The sequence below is a fragment of the Plecotus auritus genome, assembly GCF_963455305.1.
Source record: "Plecotus auritus genome assembly, chromosome: 9".
Lineage (NCBI taxonomy): Eukaryota > Metazoa > Chordata > Mammalia > Chiroptera > Vespertilionidae > Plecotus > Plecotus auritus.
The window spans coordinates 150,262,322-150,277,263 of NC_137783.1; the positions used below are offsets into that span (position 1 = coordinate 150,262,322).

At 58.9% G+C, this 14,942-nt stretch overlaps 2 protein-coding genes across 10 annotated transcripts; one reads left to right on the forward strand and one right to left on the reverse strand.

Annotated features, from left to right (window-relative positions):
• The first annotated feature begins 1,133 nt into the window (after positions 1–1,133).
• On the forward strand, positions 1,134–8,874 carry EFEMP2 (EGF containing fibulin extracellular matrix protein 2). Of its 2 annotated transcripts, XM_080687422.1 has the most exons (12): positions 1,134–1,203; positions 1,581–1,639; positions 1,912–2,023; positions 2,250–2,298; positions 2,919–3,125; positions 3,900–4,022; positions 4,297–4,413; positions 4,568–4,687; positions 6,601–6,720; positions 6,808–6,934; positions 7,144–7,339; positions 8,167–8,874. In XM_080687422.1, the coding sequence occupies exons 3-12, from the start codon at positions 1,913–1,915 to the stop codon at positions 8,326–8,328; spliced, it is 1,332 nt and encodes a 443-aa protein (XP_080543548.1). In that variant the 5' UTR covers positions 1,134–1,203; positions 1,581–1,639; position 1,912; the 3' UTR covers positions 8,329–8,874. The 2 variants fall into 2 exon arrangements, with proteins under 2 accessions (XP_080543548.1, XP_080543547.1); XM_080687421.1 differs by lacking the exon at positions 1,134–1,203 and having other exon boundaries at positions 1,514–1,639.
• A 238-nt stretch (positions 8,875–9,112) lies between these two features.
• Positions 9,113–14,736, reverse strand: MUS81 (MUS81 structure-specific endonuclease subunit). 8 transcript variants are annotated; one of them, XM_080687413.1, is made up of 16 exons: positions 14,247–14,736; positions 14,025–14,154; positions 13,699–13,781; positions 13,093–13,191; positions 12,911–12,979; positions 12,665–12,750; positions 11,953–12,093; positions 11,668–11,763; positions 11,459–11,580; positions 11,268–11,365; positions 10,586–10,702; positions 10,399–10,494; positions 10,103–10,231; positions 9,922–10,025; positions 9,365–9,448; positions 9,113–9,273 (listed from the first exon to the last, which is right to left on the reverse strand). In XM_080687413.1, the coding sequence occupies exons 1-16, from the start codon at positions 14,379–14,381 to the stop codon at positions 9,207–9,209; spliced, it is 1,656 nt and encodes a 551-aa protein (XP_080543539.1). In that variant the 5' UTR covers positions 14,382–14,736; the 3' UTR covers positions 9,113–9,206. The 8 variants fall into 8 exon arrangements, with proteins under 8 accessions (XP_080543539.1, XP_080543540.1, XP_080543538.1 ...); XM_080687414.1 differs by having other exon boundaries at positions 9,922–9,992; positions 14,247–14,704; XM_080687412.1 differs by having other exon boundaries at positions 13,657–13,781; positions 14,247–14,697.
• Between the last annotated feature and the right edge of the window lie 206 nt (positions 14,737–14,942).

The following is a 14,942-nucleotide window of genomic DNA, read 5'->3' on the forward strand; positions in this document are numbered from 1 at the left end:
AATACTTTCAGGGTTCGTCCATGTGGTAGCACATATCAGTTCTTTATTCCTTTTTATGGCTGAATAATATTCTATCATTTTTTATCCATTCATATACATTTTATTCATTTGTAAGTCGACAGAAATTAAACTGTTTCTACGTTTTAGTTCTTATGAACAGTGTTGCTATGAACAAGGTGTACAGATTTTTTTTGTGTGGACATATTTCAGTTCCCCTGGGTATATTACTAGGAGTGAAATTGCTGGGTCATGTAACATTTTGAGGATCTGCCATAATTTTTCCAAAGGGGATGCCGCAACTTACATTCCCACCCACATTGTATGAGGGTTCCAATTTCTCCATGTGCTCATCAACACTTGTTAATGTCTGTCTTTTTGGTTTCAAACAGCTATTATTTTTAGCCTCCTCACCCAAGCAGCTGGGAAGGATTTGGGGTGGGAGAGACACTCTCCAATTGACCCTGAGTCCAGGGCTCACCTCGGGACCCTTCCTGGTCACGTCCCCTCCTGGGCATTCCCTCCTGGGCAGGGCTGCGTTCGTGGAGATCGTGAGGATCAAGTAGAGTGGGAAAGGGAAGGGAGGGCTCCGCAGTTCCCGCACGTGGTGTGCCCCGAGGCGGGGGCTCCCTGGACACGCGGCCTTTCCCGTCTGGCTCCGCCCTAAGACGTGGGCAGGCGAGGCCCCGCCCCTTCCTGGGAGCCAGCTCCGCCCAAACCCCTCCCTCAAAGGCTCTCCCTCCACTTGGGGGCGGGAGGAGGCGGAAACCCCGGATTCGCGGGTGGGAGGAGGGCCGGGAAGACGCTGGCGCAGGACCCTGGCGTCCTGCACGCCCAAGTTTGGTCCTGCCCGCCTTTGCAGGGGCTTCCATTCATTCTGGGCCAAAGGGGAACTGCGGCCCCCGCCCCCAGACAGCCCTGGGGATGGAGGGGAGAGGCCGCAGAGATGAACAGTTCAGGGCCTGGGAGCGTCTCGCCCTCGGGCGAGGGTTCGGGGACCCCGGAGGAAGTCTTGGTATTTCCAGAATGGTTGTCCGGGTACACAGAATAAAATTTCAGGGTCTAGATTGAGGCCCTGTAGTCCCAGTATGAGGTTAGGTTTAGGTGCCCAGGATGACATTCTGGGAGGCGCAGAAAGAGTCTGGGGGACCGGACATTAAGATGTGGGTGGGGTGCCCAGGATGGAATTCTGGAGGCGCGGATTAGGTAGGGTCGGGTGCGCAGTATGACATTCTGGGGTGCACAAATTGAGGGCCTGGGGACTACCCGGGAGAGTCTGGGGGCCGAGCATTAGGATCAATGCCCCTGGATCTCGCTAGAGGTCCCAGGGGAATATACCTTGGCCCAGAGCCCGGAGGCGGCTCCGGGCGGCGCCGCGGGGGACCGGGTGGGGGCCTGCGGCTGGCCAAGGGCGGAGAAGCGGGGGGTCGGGGTCCCTCCCCCTGGCGCGGGCTCAGGAATCCGCTGAGGGGCGGGCGGAGGCGCCGGGGTGGGCCGCGCCGCGGCGGGCGGGCGGGCGGGGGGCGCTTCCTGGGGCCGCGCGTCCAGGGAGCTGCGCCGTCGGCCCGTCCGTCCGCCCGCAGGCACTGCCGGAGCCAGCCGAGCCGCCGGAGCCGCGGGCAGCGGGGGCGTCGCGGGCCAAGTGAGTGGCGGGCCGTGGGGGGAGGGCGCGAGCCGCAGTCTCGGCCCAGTCGCGTCAGCGAAGAGCGAGGCCCACGCTCCTCCGCCCGCGCCACCTTGGGACCGGGCGGGGGCGGGGCGGCCTGCGCGAGGGGTCGGCTGCGGGAGGAGTTCCCTCCCTCCCTGGGAAGCGCCGGGGTCTTAAGTGCGGTCCCGAGCGGGAGGCGGCGGGGCCAGGCTGGGAATGGAGCGCCGAGGCAGAGGCGCTGACCCCTGCCCACCACCTCCGCCCAGGATGCTCCCCTTCGCCTCCTGCCTCCCCGGCTCTCTGCTGCTCTGGGCGCTGCTGCTGCTGCTCTTGGGGGCAGCGTCTCCCCAGGATTCGGAGGAGCCCGACAGCTACACGGTGGGGACCGTGGGGCCACTGGCCTGGGATGGAATGGGCAGGGACACAGATCAGGATCCTGGGGGGCTGCTGTTGGGGAAGATCCTCCCCTCCCATGCTTGGTGGAGCAGCTGGGGCCATTGTTTGGAGCAGTCCCCGGAGGGTGGCGAGGCTCAGGACCCTGACCTTGGCCTGGTCAGTGGAGGGGACAGGGGATGAACACTGGCCACCGCTGGTCCCCTTGTAGGAATGCACAGATGGCTATGAGTGGGACCCTGACAGCCAGCACTGCCGGGGTGAGTGTGCCTGGGGGACCCTCAGGAACCGGGAAAGGGTTTGCAACCCCAGCTCCAAGAGCTGCAGCAGGAGGCCAATGGCCTGTCCTCTGCCCAGCTCTATTCTGCCAAGGCCAGCTCTGGTTCTTTGGGGACCAGCTCAGCTAGGGGTGGGGAAGCCATCCAGGCCCCTCCTTCTCAGAGAAACCCAGGACACCCTGCCCCCACCTCTCAGCAGGAGAGCAACAGGGCACTGCCCTGAGGAGCACCTTCTGGAAGCACTTTCCTACCCAGGGGTGCCCCATCACATCCCGAAGGGCAGTGTCCGCGGGGGTGGGGGGGGGTGGGTAAGGAGGCCTGCTCATCACTCTTGGGCTGAGCCAGGGCCAGAGCTTTGGGGAGGGATAGAGACTCTCTTAGGGACAAGAGAATGGAGGTGACTGTGGGAACAGCCACCCCACCATCAGCCCCAGCAGGCCCTGGGGAGGGGTCCTGGGCAGGCAGCCTGAGCTTGCTGAGTAGAGAGGGAAGGCCCTGCTGGGGTCACACAGCTTAGAGAAGGCCAAGCTGGGCTGTTGCCTCCCACCCCCTCCACGGCCAGCCCAGGAAACTGGCTGTGCCCAGCAGGCCCCTCTCCGCAGATGTCAACGAGTGCCTGACCATCCCCGAGGCCTGCAAGGGGGAAATGAAATGCATCAACCACTATGGGGGCTACTTGTGCCTGCCCCGCTCAGCTGCCGTCATCAACGACCTGCATGGCGAGGGACCACCACCACCAGTGCCCCCTGCTCAACACCCCAACCCCTGCCCACCAGGCTACGAGCCTGATGAGCAAGAGAGCTGTGTGGGTAAGAGTCACCCCGGCACGGAGGCTTCCAGTCCTCCTACCAAGTGTCTGTCACTCATCTTAAAAACTCAGACCTCTTGTTCCTCCCTTGCTCGAAAGCCTCCTCAGAGTCACTGGAACAACATCTGGACCCTCACTTCGTGTGGGGTCTGCCACAGATGCCCCAGTTCCTGTCCCACTACCCTAGCCAGCCTGCGGGACCCTCCCCTCCACTGCTGCAGACACACGGCAAGAGCTCTGCCTCGTAGCCTCTGTCCCCTCACCCCCTTTCCGGTCTGGCCCCATCCCCGGGCACCAGGGGCCTTGGAGGAAGGCCCTGGAATCAGTGCTCCTAGGAGCATGGACAGGGCCTTGTTTCCTGTGCTTCCCTGGCATGGGCTCTCACAGGTTAGGGTGCCTTTCCTGCTGGCTCCCAGGCTGGGGGCTGTGTTTTGTGCTGTTGGGAGGGTCTAATCCAGCCTTGGGCAAACTACGGCCCATGGGCTGGATCCGGCTGTTCTATCCGGTTCTCTTGCTCTCTCCTCCGCTCCTTTACTTTGAATTTATATTAGTTCACACAAACACTCCATCCATGCTTTTGTTCCGGCCCTCCGGTCCAGTTTAAGAACCCACTGTGGCCCTCGAGTCAAAAAGTTTGCCCACCCCTGATCCACGTGGTCATGTTTCGGAGTACATCACCCACACGCCATGTGAATGGTTCCTGGCCTGTGTGTCCTCCAACATTGTGGTGTCTGTCATGAGGGGTGGTGCAAGGGCTGAGTGGTGTCTCCTGCAGACGTGGACGAGTGTGCCCAGGCCCTGCACGACTGCCGCCCCAGCCAGGACTGCCACAACCTGCCCGGCTCCTACCAGTGCACCTGCCCCGACGGCTACCGCAAGATTGGGCTTGAATGTGTGGGTGAGTCCAGGAGCGGCCTTGCCAGTTTCTGCTCCGTGCCCCTGGCCTGGCTCTCACCCAGCACCTGATCCCCAGCCCAGCCCACCTCCAGGCTTCACCCCAGGCCCCTGCCACCTCTGTCACCAGACACAGCACCGCACGGGTGTATGTGTGAGTCCTGCCTGATGTGGCCCAGCCCAGCCCACAGACAAGACTATGGGTGGTGACGCTTTAACTCCCAGCCAGCTTGAGTCCCACCTGACTTCTGCCCTCTGCCCCCTGCCCTCCATCCCAGATATAGACGAGTGCCGCTACCGCTACTGCCAGCACCGCTGCGTGAACTTGCCGGGCTCCTTCCGCTGCCAGTGCGAGCCAGGCTTCCAGCTGGGGCCCAACAACCGCTCCTGTGTGGGTGAGGCTGGGCTGGGCCAGGCTTTGGGCCCTGGGCAGGGTGCTGTGGGGTGGGGAGCTAGCTCCCTTCCTGCCCAGCCCAGGTGAACAGGTGAAATGGGGGGCTCTGGGCTGCTCCTTGGCTTTCACTCCTTCCATTTTTCTGGCACCCCTAGATGTGAATGAATGTGACATGGGGGCTCCATGTGAGCAGCGCTGTTTCAACTCCTATGGGACCTTCCTGTGTCGCTGCCATCAGGGCTACGAGCTGCACCGGGATGGCTTCTCCTGCAGTGGTGAGAGCTCCACCCTCCAAGTGTCCCTCCATTGGCCCCTGCGTCATGCTGTGCCTCCTGCCACACGGCCCTCCGTTTGATGCCTCCATGTCCCGTTCATGCTGCACCCACGTACCTACTAAATACTCCACCCCCAGCTGGTTGCATTGCAGGGGTCCCGCAGACCGGCCCACCACGACCCCCAGCCTGGTAGGGAAGGCACAGAGGGAGCAGTCAGGTCAGTGGGCAGACAGAGCAAGGGTGTAAGTGGCCTCCTCCCTTGTAATCAGGCTGACTTGCATTTGTTTTTGTTTTTTTAAAGATTTATTTATTTTTTTTTAAATATATTTTATTGATATTTTACAGAGAGGAAGGGAGAGGGATAGAGAGCTAGAAACATCGATGAGAGAGAAACATCGATCAGCTGCCCCCTGCACACCCCCCACCGGGGATGTGCCCGCAACCACAGTACATGCCCTTGACCGGAATCGAACCTGGGACCCTTGAGTTCGCAGGCCGACGCTCTATCCACTGAGCCAAACCGGTTTCGGCTGTTTTTGTTTTTTTAAAAATATATTTTATTGATTTTTTATAGAGAGGAAGGGAGAGGGATAGAGAGTTAGAAACATCGATGGGAGAGAAACATTGATCAACTGCCTCCTGCACACCTCCTACTGGGGATGTGCCCGCAACCAAGGTACATGCCCTTGACCGGAATCGAACCTGGGACCCTTGAGTCTGTAGGCCGACGCTCTATCCACTGAGCCACACCAGACAGGGCAAGGCTGACTTGCATTTGAATCCAGGATTGTGACAAGTCACTCTTCTCTCTCAACCCATTTATTCATCTGTAAAATGGGTTGTCTTGAGAACTAAGTGGGAAAATGACAACACTCAGGCTTCGTCAAGTCCCAAGCAGCAACACTTTAAAGTGAATGCCATTTATCCAGAACTTTCCCTGTGCAGGGCACTTCCCTTATATACCTGACTTTATTTAATCCTGCTAGCCATCCTATGAGGTAAGTATAATTTGTTTCCTTCCTCTGCAAAATGAAGACATTATCTCCTTCAAGGTTTGTTGAGAGGCTTACAAGAAGAGAGTAAGCATGAAGTCCTTCATCAAAGAGGGGTTAAGTGACTTGCCCAAGATCATACAACTAGGGGGAGACGGGGCCAGGGCTCCACCCCGGCTTCTCATTCCATGTCAACTGGCCACATACCCTGTTTATATTATGCTTTGCTGCCCAGTAGGGCCCCATTGGTACCTGGCTCAGGGCGAGGCAGCACGAGGGAAACCCGAGTAGAAAACTCAGCTCCTGCCTGTGCAGATCGCAGTGGCAGGAGGAGACTGTGGGCTGGTTGTGGGTTGCAGGAATTGGGCAAGTTACTGAGAACCAGAGCCGACTGGGTCCTCAAGGCTCAGCTAGTCTAACTTACTCATTTTATTGACAGGGAAATCGAGGTTTCCAAAACTCAGTAGGAATAAAACCAAGCCTCTAGCAGGCGTCCTCAAACTACGGCCCGCTGAGGACATGTATCCGGCCTGCCGGGTGCCGCTGCCTGTCCTGCTTAGCAGCCGACTCGTCCCGGGCCCGCAGTGCGCATAGGAATTTGTTCATAGTTTTTTTTTTTTAAACTATAGTCCAGCCCTCCAACGGTCTGAGGGACAGTGAACTGGCCCCCTGCTTAAAAAGTTTGAGGACCCCTGCGAGTCTAGTGCTTTCATTTAGTTTCCTCTTACAGTCCGTGAGCTGGGCGGTCTGGGCAGACCTTTCCTGGAATTCTCTGTCCCCCCGCGGTGCTTGCATGGCTGTTTCATCCCCCTCTGTCTCCCCACACTGGACCTAACGTGGGGCTGGGCTCTCCCTGTAAACGTTTATGGGACTGAATGAGAGAACTGCCCTTGATCCAGAGTCCTCATCCCTCTCCTGCAGATATTGATGAGTGCAGCTACTCTAGTTACCTCTGCCAGTACCGCTGCGTCAATGAGCCAGGCCGCTTCTCCTGCCACTGCCCACAGGGCTACCAGCTGCTGGCCACGCGCCTCTGCCAAGGTACAGATTGCCCAGGTGGAGTGGGCAGGGTGGTGTCAGGGGTTAGTGGCCTGATATCCAGGTTCCAGCCCCTCTCCCCTGGCACAGACATTGACGAGTGTGAGTCCGGTGCACACCAGTGCTCTGAGGCCCAAACCTGTGTCAACTTCTATGGGGGCTACCGCTGTGTGGACACCAACCGCTGCGTGGAGCCCTATGTGCAGGTGTCCGACAAGTGAGTCAACTCGAGGCTACCCCCTGCACACACAGTACAACCCCCATTGGGCTCTGCAGCTGGCTGGCCTCTATTAGGACTGGCAAGTGCCCCGGGGGTTGATGGGAGTTGCAGTCCTTCATGCCAACCATTCGTACTAATTTTGGGGGTGGGCCCAATTTGGGGAACGGGCTAGGACCTCATTCGTATCCCCTTCCCGTGGGCCCTAGTCGCTGCCTCTGCCCAGCCTCCAATCCCCTGTGCCGGGAGCAGCCCTCCTCCATCGTGCACCGCTACATGAGTATCACCTCGGAGCGGAGCGTGCCCGCTGATGTGTTCCAGATCCAAGCGACCTCCGTCTACCCCGGCGCCTACAATGCCTTTCAGATCCGTGCTGGGAACTCGCAGGGGGACTTCTACATTAGGGTAAGGCTTTCCCCTACCCCTACCCCTCAAATGACATGCATCATCCAAAACTGAATTCCAGGAAACCTTAAATGGGAGATTCGGTTATGCCACCATGCCCCGCCTCTTCTCAAAGCCCCGCCCCGGGAGGCGGAATTTCTGTAGAAAGGTAGGGGTGTTGTAAACTCCCTTGGGACAAACTAGGTTGTTAAATGTACTTCTAAGGACACACTGGGGTTTGCGTTTCCTCATCTGGCCCCAGTTTCTTCACTCTTAGAACTAGTGACTGCCATGAGCGGACTTCCGAGGTTACAGGCAGAGCCCATGAAGGACAGCAGGGGGAGCTGGGCCTTAGAGATGGGGTGGGGCAGTGGCCTCGGGTCAAAGAATCAGCTCTGCTGGTGGAGCTGTTAGGAGGGAGGGGTCCAGGTGTGAGTAGTGAGAGGGCGCACAGGTTTGTCTGCGATCAGTCCTTGTTCTCTTTCTGAAATGGAAAGCTTTGAAGCGGAGACGCTTGCTCCAGGTCACCAAAGGCCTCACCACTCCCCAGAGTCTCGCACCTGGCCGAGTTACAGCTGACCCTGGTTAGACGGAAGAACTAGCTGGAAAGGGCGGGAAGAGCACCAGTGAAAAATTTCTGAGGGCAGGAGCCTGGGTGCTGGGGATGAGACGTCAAAGATCATGGAGCCTGATGACAGCCTGGGACCACAGCCTGGCCAGGGCTCTCTCTGCTTCACAGACAACTGGTTGTGGGTGCAAAACATGGGGCAGGGAGGTGATGCTGGCGAACGGTCCTGGCACGAAGGTTGATACAATCTACATGTCCCCCCACCCACTGTGCCCTGCAGCAAATCAACAATGTCAGCGCCATGCTGGTCCTCGCCCGGCCCGTGACGGGCCCCCGGGAGTATGTGCTGGACCTCGAGATGGTAACCATGAACTCCCTCATGAGCTACCGGGCCAGCTCTGTACTGAGACTCACCGTCTTCGTGGGGGCCTACACCTTCTGAGGAGTGGGGAGAGCTCTCAGGGAGGGGGTGGCCCCTGTAGCCAAGAAGCCCGAGGCTCAGGGATGACCGTGTTCTGCTAAAAGGGAAGATGCTATTGTGAAGGGTAGAGAGAGAAAGGCAATAAAGGGAGAAAGAAGGAGTCCTGGTGGCTGAGGTGGGCGGGCAATACTGTAGTGAACCCCAGACTGGGGAAGGGGCCAGGCTTGTGGGAGGCGGGTCAAGTCCGCCTAAAGCGGGGGTTGGCTCAGGCTGAGGGGACCCCTTTGGCAGAAGTTGGGAGCTGTGTACCCAAGGCTGGGATTGGTCTATACACCACGGGTATCAGAATCACCCCGAGAAGGGAGGAAGTAAGGAGGCTGCAGACTCCAGGCCCCAGCAGAAATGTGGGCTTGGCAGGTTTGCAGGGAGCCCGAGAAACCCTGCTCTAGGCAGTGCCAGGAGGCCCTGGTTTCAACCCTACCTGGGCCTCAAACTATCAATTGTACAAACCCTACTAGCTCCCTGAGACTGTTTTCCAATCCATAAAATGAGGCGATTTGACTGTTAGTGCTTTTTAAACGTTTCTTTTCCAAGCGACAGAACCTTTTATCGAAGGAAATTTTGTTTGATCAGGGATCGTCTGATGACATAAACTAGATTCAAAGTTGCAGCGGCTCACCGACTCCATCTCCCTGGCAGCCTCCGTGCTCTCCCAGCAAACTCCAAGTCTAAGGAGCTCAGTTAAAACCACCTGGGTATTTTACAAGGCCCTGGGGCCTGCCATCGCCTCCATAGCACAGAAAGCTGCAAACACTTGGGTTTTTATTGAAGCCCTAAGATGCTGGTTAAAGGCTGGCCAGCCTAGATTATGGGTGCTGGGGTCCGTCTCGTGGCCCAGCTCAGGTCAAGGGGCTGTAGCTGCAGTAGAGCTGGGACAAGGTCCTGCTCAGAGCGGGTCCCAGATTCCTGCATGAAGAGAGAGGCTAACGAGGGTCAGGTCCTGGACCACAGCAACTTCGGCCCCAGCCATTCCCTCCAGGTCTGTCCCTTGCCTCACCTCTGCAGTTGCCCACACTTGATGGTGCTCAACAGCATCTCCTGTTCCTTGGGGGTGGCACAGGCATCATAGGCGGCCAGGAGGCTGGAGATGGGGAGGAGCATTTGACAATGGCTGACTGCTGGCCCAACTGAGCAGCTTGGGCCAAAGTCATGGGAGACAGGTAGGAAGGGGTCTGCACTGGTTAAAGGCATCAGAACCACTTCATACTTCCTGAACCTGGCATTCAAGGCTCTGCTCCATCCCACTCACCCTCCCTTCCTGTTCTCCAAGTTCTTGGCCCAGTCTCTCCCCACCCCACCCCAGGATGCCTTCTCTGCTACACCAGGTGGAATGCAACCTCCCTCTTGTGGGCTCCCCCAACACCTGAGATAGTGTTTGGTCCTGGATGGCACTGTCTTCCTTACTACCCAGCCTCCCCAAGGTTCAGCTGAATCTGTCCATCTCGGGGCCTGTACAGCCCTCACAGAACCAAACCCTCCACAAAGCATTGGTTGAGCGAAATCCATGCTGGGGGGCAGGGGCAGTGGACCCCAAGGGGCTCTGTGGAGGCCTACCTGGCAGGGGTGCTGTACCGAGCCACCAGGGCTGCTGCCTTCTCCCCACTCACTCCTCGAACCTGCATCAGCTGCCGGGCAAAAACCTCCCTCACAGACTGGGCCTGGGGTCAGGGGAGGACTGTGTTAGGGGTCACCTGGGGCTGGACCACATTAAGGAGGATGTGGGCAGAGGCAGTACCTTGTTTTTGATGGCTCCCGCGTTGAAGTCATTGAAGGTGAGGAGCGAGCAGAGAGGATTTGGGGAGGGCCCAGATCCTGATTCGGGGTCCCCTGAGGTTCCCCAGGGGCGACTGCGTAGGGTATGGCCCTGAGGGGAGAGGGGACTGAGGCCAGGCCAGAGCTCTAGGGAAACCCCCCAGCCAGTCCTTGCCGGGTCCTAGGCCCCAGGGGGCCCACCGGAGGAATAGGGATCTCACTCACATTGCCGTCCTTGAGGGCGCACAGGGCCCAGTGCAGACACATGCACCTGCTCACCTGGTAGAGTCTCTCCAGGCCCCGTGTCAAGAGGGCCAGGTAGGCAGCTGACTCCTTAATGTCTGCTGTGCGCTTCACGAAGAAGCCATCGATGACCTGGGGAAGAGGACCCGACAGGGAGGTGGCTCCTGGCCCAAGCCACAGACCACAGGCTCCCCTGCTGTCTGGCCCTGCCCTCCCAGCTCACCTGCGTGTTGGTGACGGCCTGCAGCAGCGTGCTCTCGGGAAGGCTGAGGTTGTGCACCGAGCCATGCTCCTCCACGAGGTACACTCGGCGCCCCAGGCCGCAGCGCTTTAGTCTGAACTGGGGAAGCCGAGGGGTGGGAGTGGGGGGCGAGGGGGTAGGAAGGGAATGTAAGGCCTGGATGCCCCTATGCTGGGCCACCCATCACGTCACTCAACATCCCCATGGAACCCTGATCCCACCAATTCATCTTCTTGTCCTCCCTAGTCTTTCTACTCGTCTCAGAGTGACCTCCACACCTCTGTTCATGCTGTTACTCTTGCATGGAAAGCCTGTCCACCATTTTTAATGATGCCCATTCTTCAAGCCTCCCTCAGCCCGCATGGGGTCTAATTATAGGATCAGCCCAGGAGCCAGTACCGAGAAACAGCGGTTCCACTTCTGGAACTTTGGGCCTTGTTTGCCAGACTGAAGGGACTGGACACTCCAGGGATCTTTAATATGCTCCTCAACCCAGCCAGACACCCTGCGCCCCTGGAGGGGCCCGAGGGGCAGCTCTAATGGGGTATGGCTGGAGTTGTGGGACCTCTTCCTTGGGCTACCCAGGAGTTCCCCCAGATTCCTCGTGGCTGAGGAAACCCCGGAGCAGGCAGGAAGTAGTGGGCTCTGAGGCTGGTAAAGGAACCTTCTGTTCCCGGAAGCGGCCATCGATGATGCTGCTACATAGGTCATCCAGCCGCTTGCGCTCCACGATGTGGTCCAGGACTAGTTCCCCAGGTCTTGCTGCCGAGAGGCCAAGAAGGGTCCCATTGGCTCACGTCCCCCCACCCGCCAGGCCCTGCCTCTGACAACCACCTTACTGTCCACACCCCTTACATGGGTCTCTGGGCCTGGTCTCCTGTGCCACCCACACGAAGTCCCCAACGTGCAGTTTGCGCACTGTGTGGGTCACGTGCAGCCGCTGCAGCTGGCGGAGCAGCTCCGGCCTGTGCCCCGCCCTGGAATTGCAAGGTGGGAGGCTTAGGTCAGGGCAGGCCAGTGACATCCCCCAGCACCCCCTCCCTCACTTCCCCCACCTCACTCACCCCTTGGCCTCGCCAACATCCACACACAACAGCACCCTGTACTCTCCAGGCCTCAGCTCCAGCGGTGGCTGCTGGACACTGCCTTCACTGGCGCCACTACAGGGAGGAGGGGGTTGTGTGAGGCCAGCGCCTCAGTGCCAAGGCAGTTTCCCTCCAAACCCAGTGGAAGTGGTGCAGCCCCACTCAGCTGTAGGTGATGGAGACCGGGGGCGGGGATGCTGGCCTCATTCTGAGACTCATGCTTCCCTTTTCTTTTCATCCCCCTCTCCCTGCCCCCTTCCTCACAGCTCAGCTGAGGCCGATCCTGGCACTTCTGGTTCCTCCCCAGAGGGCTCCTCTGGCCCAGTGCCCACATTCAGTGAGCTCAGGCCCTCGGACTCTGCCAACTTCTGGGCCAGCTCCAGACCCTGCGGGGTCAGTGAGTACCTGGTAGGCGGAGGAGACAAACACAGATCTCCCTTCTTCACTCATACCTGGCAGGCTCTCCTGCCTGCTGCCCGCTAGCTGGTCTCACCACGCCCTTGGCAACCTGCACAAATAAGTCTAGTGGCTTCCACCCCCAACACCCCAGGCTATGTTCTTGCCCCTCAGCTCAGCTTCCTCTGGACCTGCCCAGGGCCGTTTCTCAAGTCAAGTCTGCAATAAGTGCGTCTCAGACAGACTTTCCTTCCTCCCAACTTTGTTTATCTTGTCCCCTCCTCCCTGGAATGCCTTTCCTGCATCTCTACCCTCTGGATTCTAAGACCCGTCAAATGCTATGTTCTCAGCAAAGCCTTTCTGCTTGTCCAGTAACCTGTGGCACCTCACCCTCCCTGCGTGGTCTCTCAGACCCTCCTGGTACTCCCTCCCCCCAGTGGGGCTTCTGGAGGCAAGGCCTCCCCCAACTTCAACGTTATGAGACCTAGGAATTGCTAGGTGACTGCAGGCCCCACTCAGAACATCATGCATGATCCCCCTCCCACCACTCGGTCCTGCACAGCCTTGTAGTTGACCCCACCTGGCTGGCTGGTGTGTCCTGTAGACCAGGTTCCTATGGAGAAGGGAGCGGAGGGCTGGCCAGGGTCCAGCACTCCCAGGGGCCACCTGTCCACAGAAGAGGGGACCCTTAGAGAGCCCCTGGTGCTGCCATGTGTCCAACTCCCCGTGCCCCATGCCACTTCTTCTCCCGGGAAGGGCAGCCTCTGGCGGGCTCAAGGTCAGATCCAGAGCCACTCGGCCCCATCCTTCCCCCCTCAGTGCTCACCCCAGGAAACTCCTGGGCACACCTCTGCAGCAGCTCCTCCTTGGTTAGGAAGCTGTGGCCACTAGGATTCTGTAACCGAGGCAGAAATGTAACCAAAGGAGGTTCAGTGCCTGCGCCAGTCTCCTCCAGAGCCTCACGCCCCACTGCCTTGGTTCCCGCCTCCGGGTGTAGCGGGCCCTCACCAGGTGCTCTCTATAGAGCAGCAACAGTACTGCTCGTGCTCCTGAGTGCCGAGCTGGCCAGTAGCTGCTGGAGCTCCCCACTTTGGGCTGGGATGGAACCTGAAAGGCACAGAGGGGCTTTGAACACAAAAGCCAGAGAGCCATACCTTGTAGACTTAATGCCTGGCTGGGCCGAGGTTCAGGTGTTATCTCAGCATGGCCCTGGCTAAGTCCCTCAGCTGCCTCTCGGGTTCCACATCTGCAAAATAGGCCAGAGGATGGGATGATCCCCTGCAAAGCCGGGGTGAGACAGTGGAGGGTTGTGGGGAGATGGTGTAATCGACCGGGTCCAGCCTCAGTTCTACCACCCACTGCAGGACAGAGGTGGTCACACAAGAAAACTCAGGAACAGCAACCCCCACAATTTACTGGGCTTGGCCTCCTCAATAGCTTGATCATGGAACTCTCCCAACTGACTCTTATCAATCAACATACTCATCTACAGATGAGAAAACTTAAGTATCAGAAAGATACTCATTTGCCCAAAGGCTAGGCATCACTGGTGGGGAGATCTACACATCTTACTTCCCATCCTGGTGCTCCCACTTTCCCTTTCCCCATCCTCACTGGCATGGAAGCCTCCGGGACTTCGGCAGGTGGCCATTCCGGGACTGGATTCTTAGCTCCAGATGAAGCTGGGGCATGACCACCTGCGGGAGCAGAAGAGAGTCAACCCCAGACCCCACAGAATCCAGAAATCCAGCAGTTGGGAGGGTTTGGGACACTGCCAGCTCGTATGGTAGCTGAGAGCGGTGCGGTTCTGAGAGAGCCAGCCACTAGTCCAACGACAAGCGGTAACTTGGACAGGAGAGGGAATTAGGTATGCCAGGTGGTTGCGAAGGCTGCACTGTGGGGGGCTCAGGAGACCACCGACCCCTGCGTCCAGCGCTCACCGCCCGAAGATCGGTGCTGCTGCAGCCGCTGGTCCAGCATCCGGCACAGCCCGTCTCCGAAATGCCGTAGGATCTTAGCTTCTTTGCCGCTGCGCAGGGGGAGTGGGTAACGCCGGAGTGAGCGCAGCGCCTGGCGGGGGTACAGGGTACCGTACCGGGTCAGGGCGGCCTGGTCGTCTGGTTCCGCCAGGACCTGCCCCATCAGGCCCGGCCGAGACCCACCTTTTGAAATACGAATTGTGTGCGGCGCCCCCTGCTGGCTGCCTCGTCCCGCCACTCGGTCAGCCAGCGTACAAAGAGCGGGTTGGGGCAAATCGGCAGCGGGCGTTTCCGGCCCAAGCGGACCGGCGCCGCCATGAGCCCCAAGACTGGTCCTTTGGCGCCTCAAGCCGGTGGGACTGGGACGCCACCAGTTCTAGACAAAGGATTCGAACACCTGGCTGAGATGGGTGAGGGCGGGACCTCTCCCAACACGCTGTCCGACGAGGGTCACTAACTAGAGAATAGCCTCCTGCTGCCCTCCCGTCCCTGCACTACAGAGACAGTACTCTCTCTAAGGTTCTCCAGCCACCTCCTCCCCCCAACCCCCGCCCCTTCAGTCTTTTGGACGCGCCCCACCCGGCCCCCGGAGCCTAAACCCGTCCCTTCTCCCACTACAGATTCTAGAGCGGTCTTTGTGCAGGCGAGAGAGGGGACAGCGCCCCCTTGTGGCACGGAGGCCCCTGGGCGGTGCTTAACCAAGTAACCTGAGGCTGTCAGTTTCGGCCTCACCGTAGCGGAGGAGGCTGGAGAAACTGGGCTTGGGAAGGGCGGGACAGGTGGGGGGTGGGGGACGAACAGGTGCAGGTATGTTTTCAATAGTGATGTCTAGGAAGGTGTACAGGGCATAAGGACACACAAGCAACGCAGTAGGAGCTG

Coding starts and splice junctions, on each gene's coding strand:
- MUS81 (XM_080687412.1), bottom strand. CDS start 14,381: ATGGCGGCGCCGGTCCGCTTGGGCCGGAAACGCCCGCTGCCGATTTGC. Junction 12,751..12,910: donor GTGCCCAGGAGTTTCCTGGG/GTGAGCACTGAG, acceptor TTCTGTGGACAG/GTGGCCCCTGGGAGTGCTGG. Junction 11,581..11,667: donor GATGTTGGCGAGGCCAAGGG/GTGAGTGAGGTG, acceptor TTGCAATTCCAG/GGCGGGGCACAGGCCGGAGC.
- EFEMP2 (XM_080687422.1), top strand. CDS start 1,913: ATGCTCCCCTTCGCCTCCTGCCTCCCCGGCTCTCTGCTGCTCTGGGCG. Junction 2,299..2,918: donor TGACAGCCAGCACTGCCGGG/GTGAGTGTGCCT, acceptor CCCTCTCCGCAG/ATGTCAACGAGTGCCTGACC. Junction 4,023..4,296: donor GATTGGGCTTGAATGTGTGG/GTGAGTCCAGGA, acceptor CCTCCATCCCAG/ATATAGACGAGTGCCGCTAC.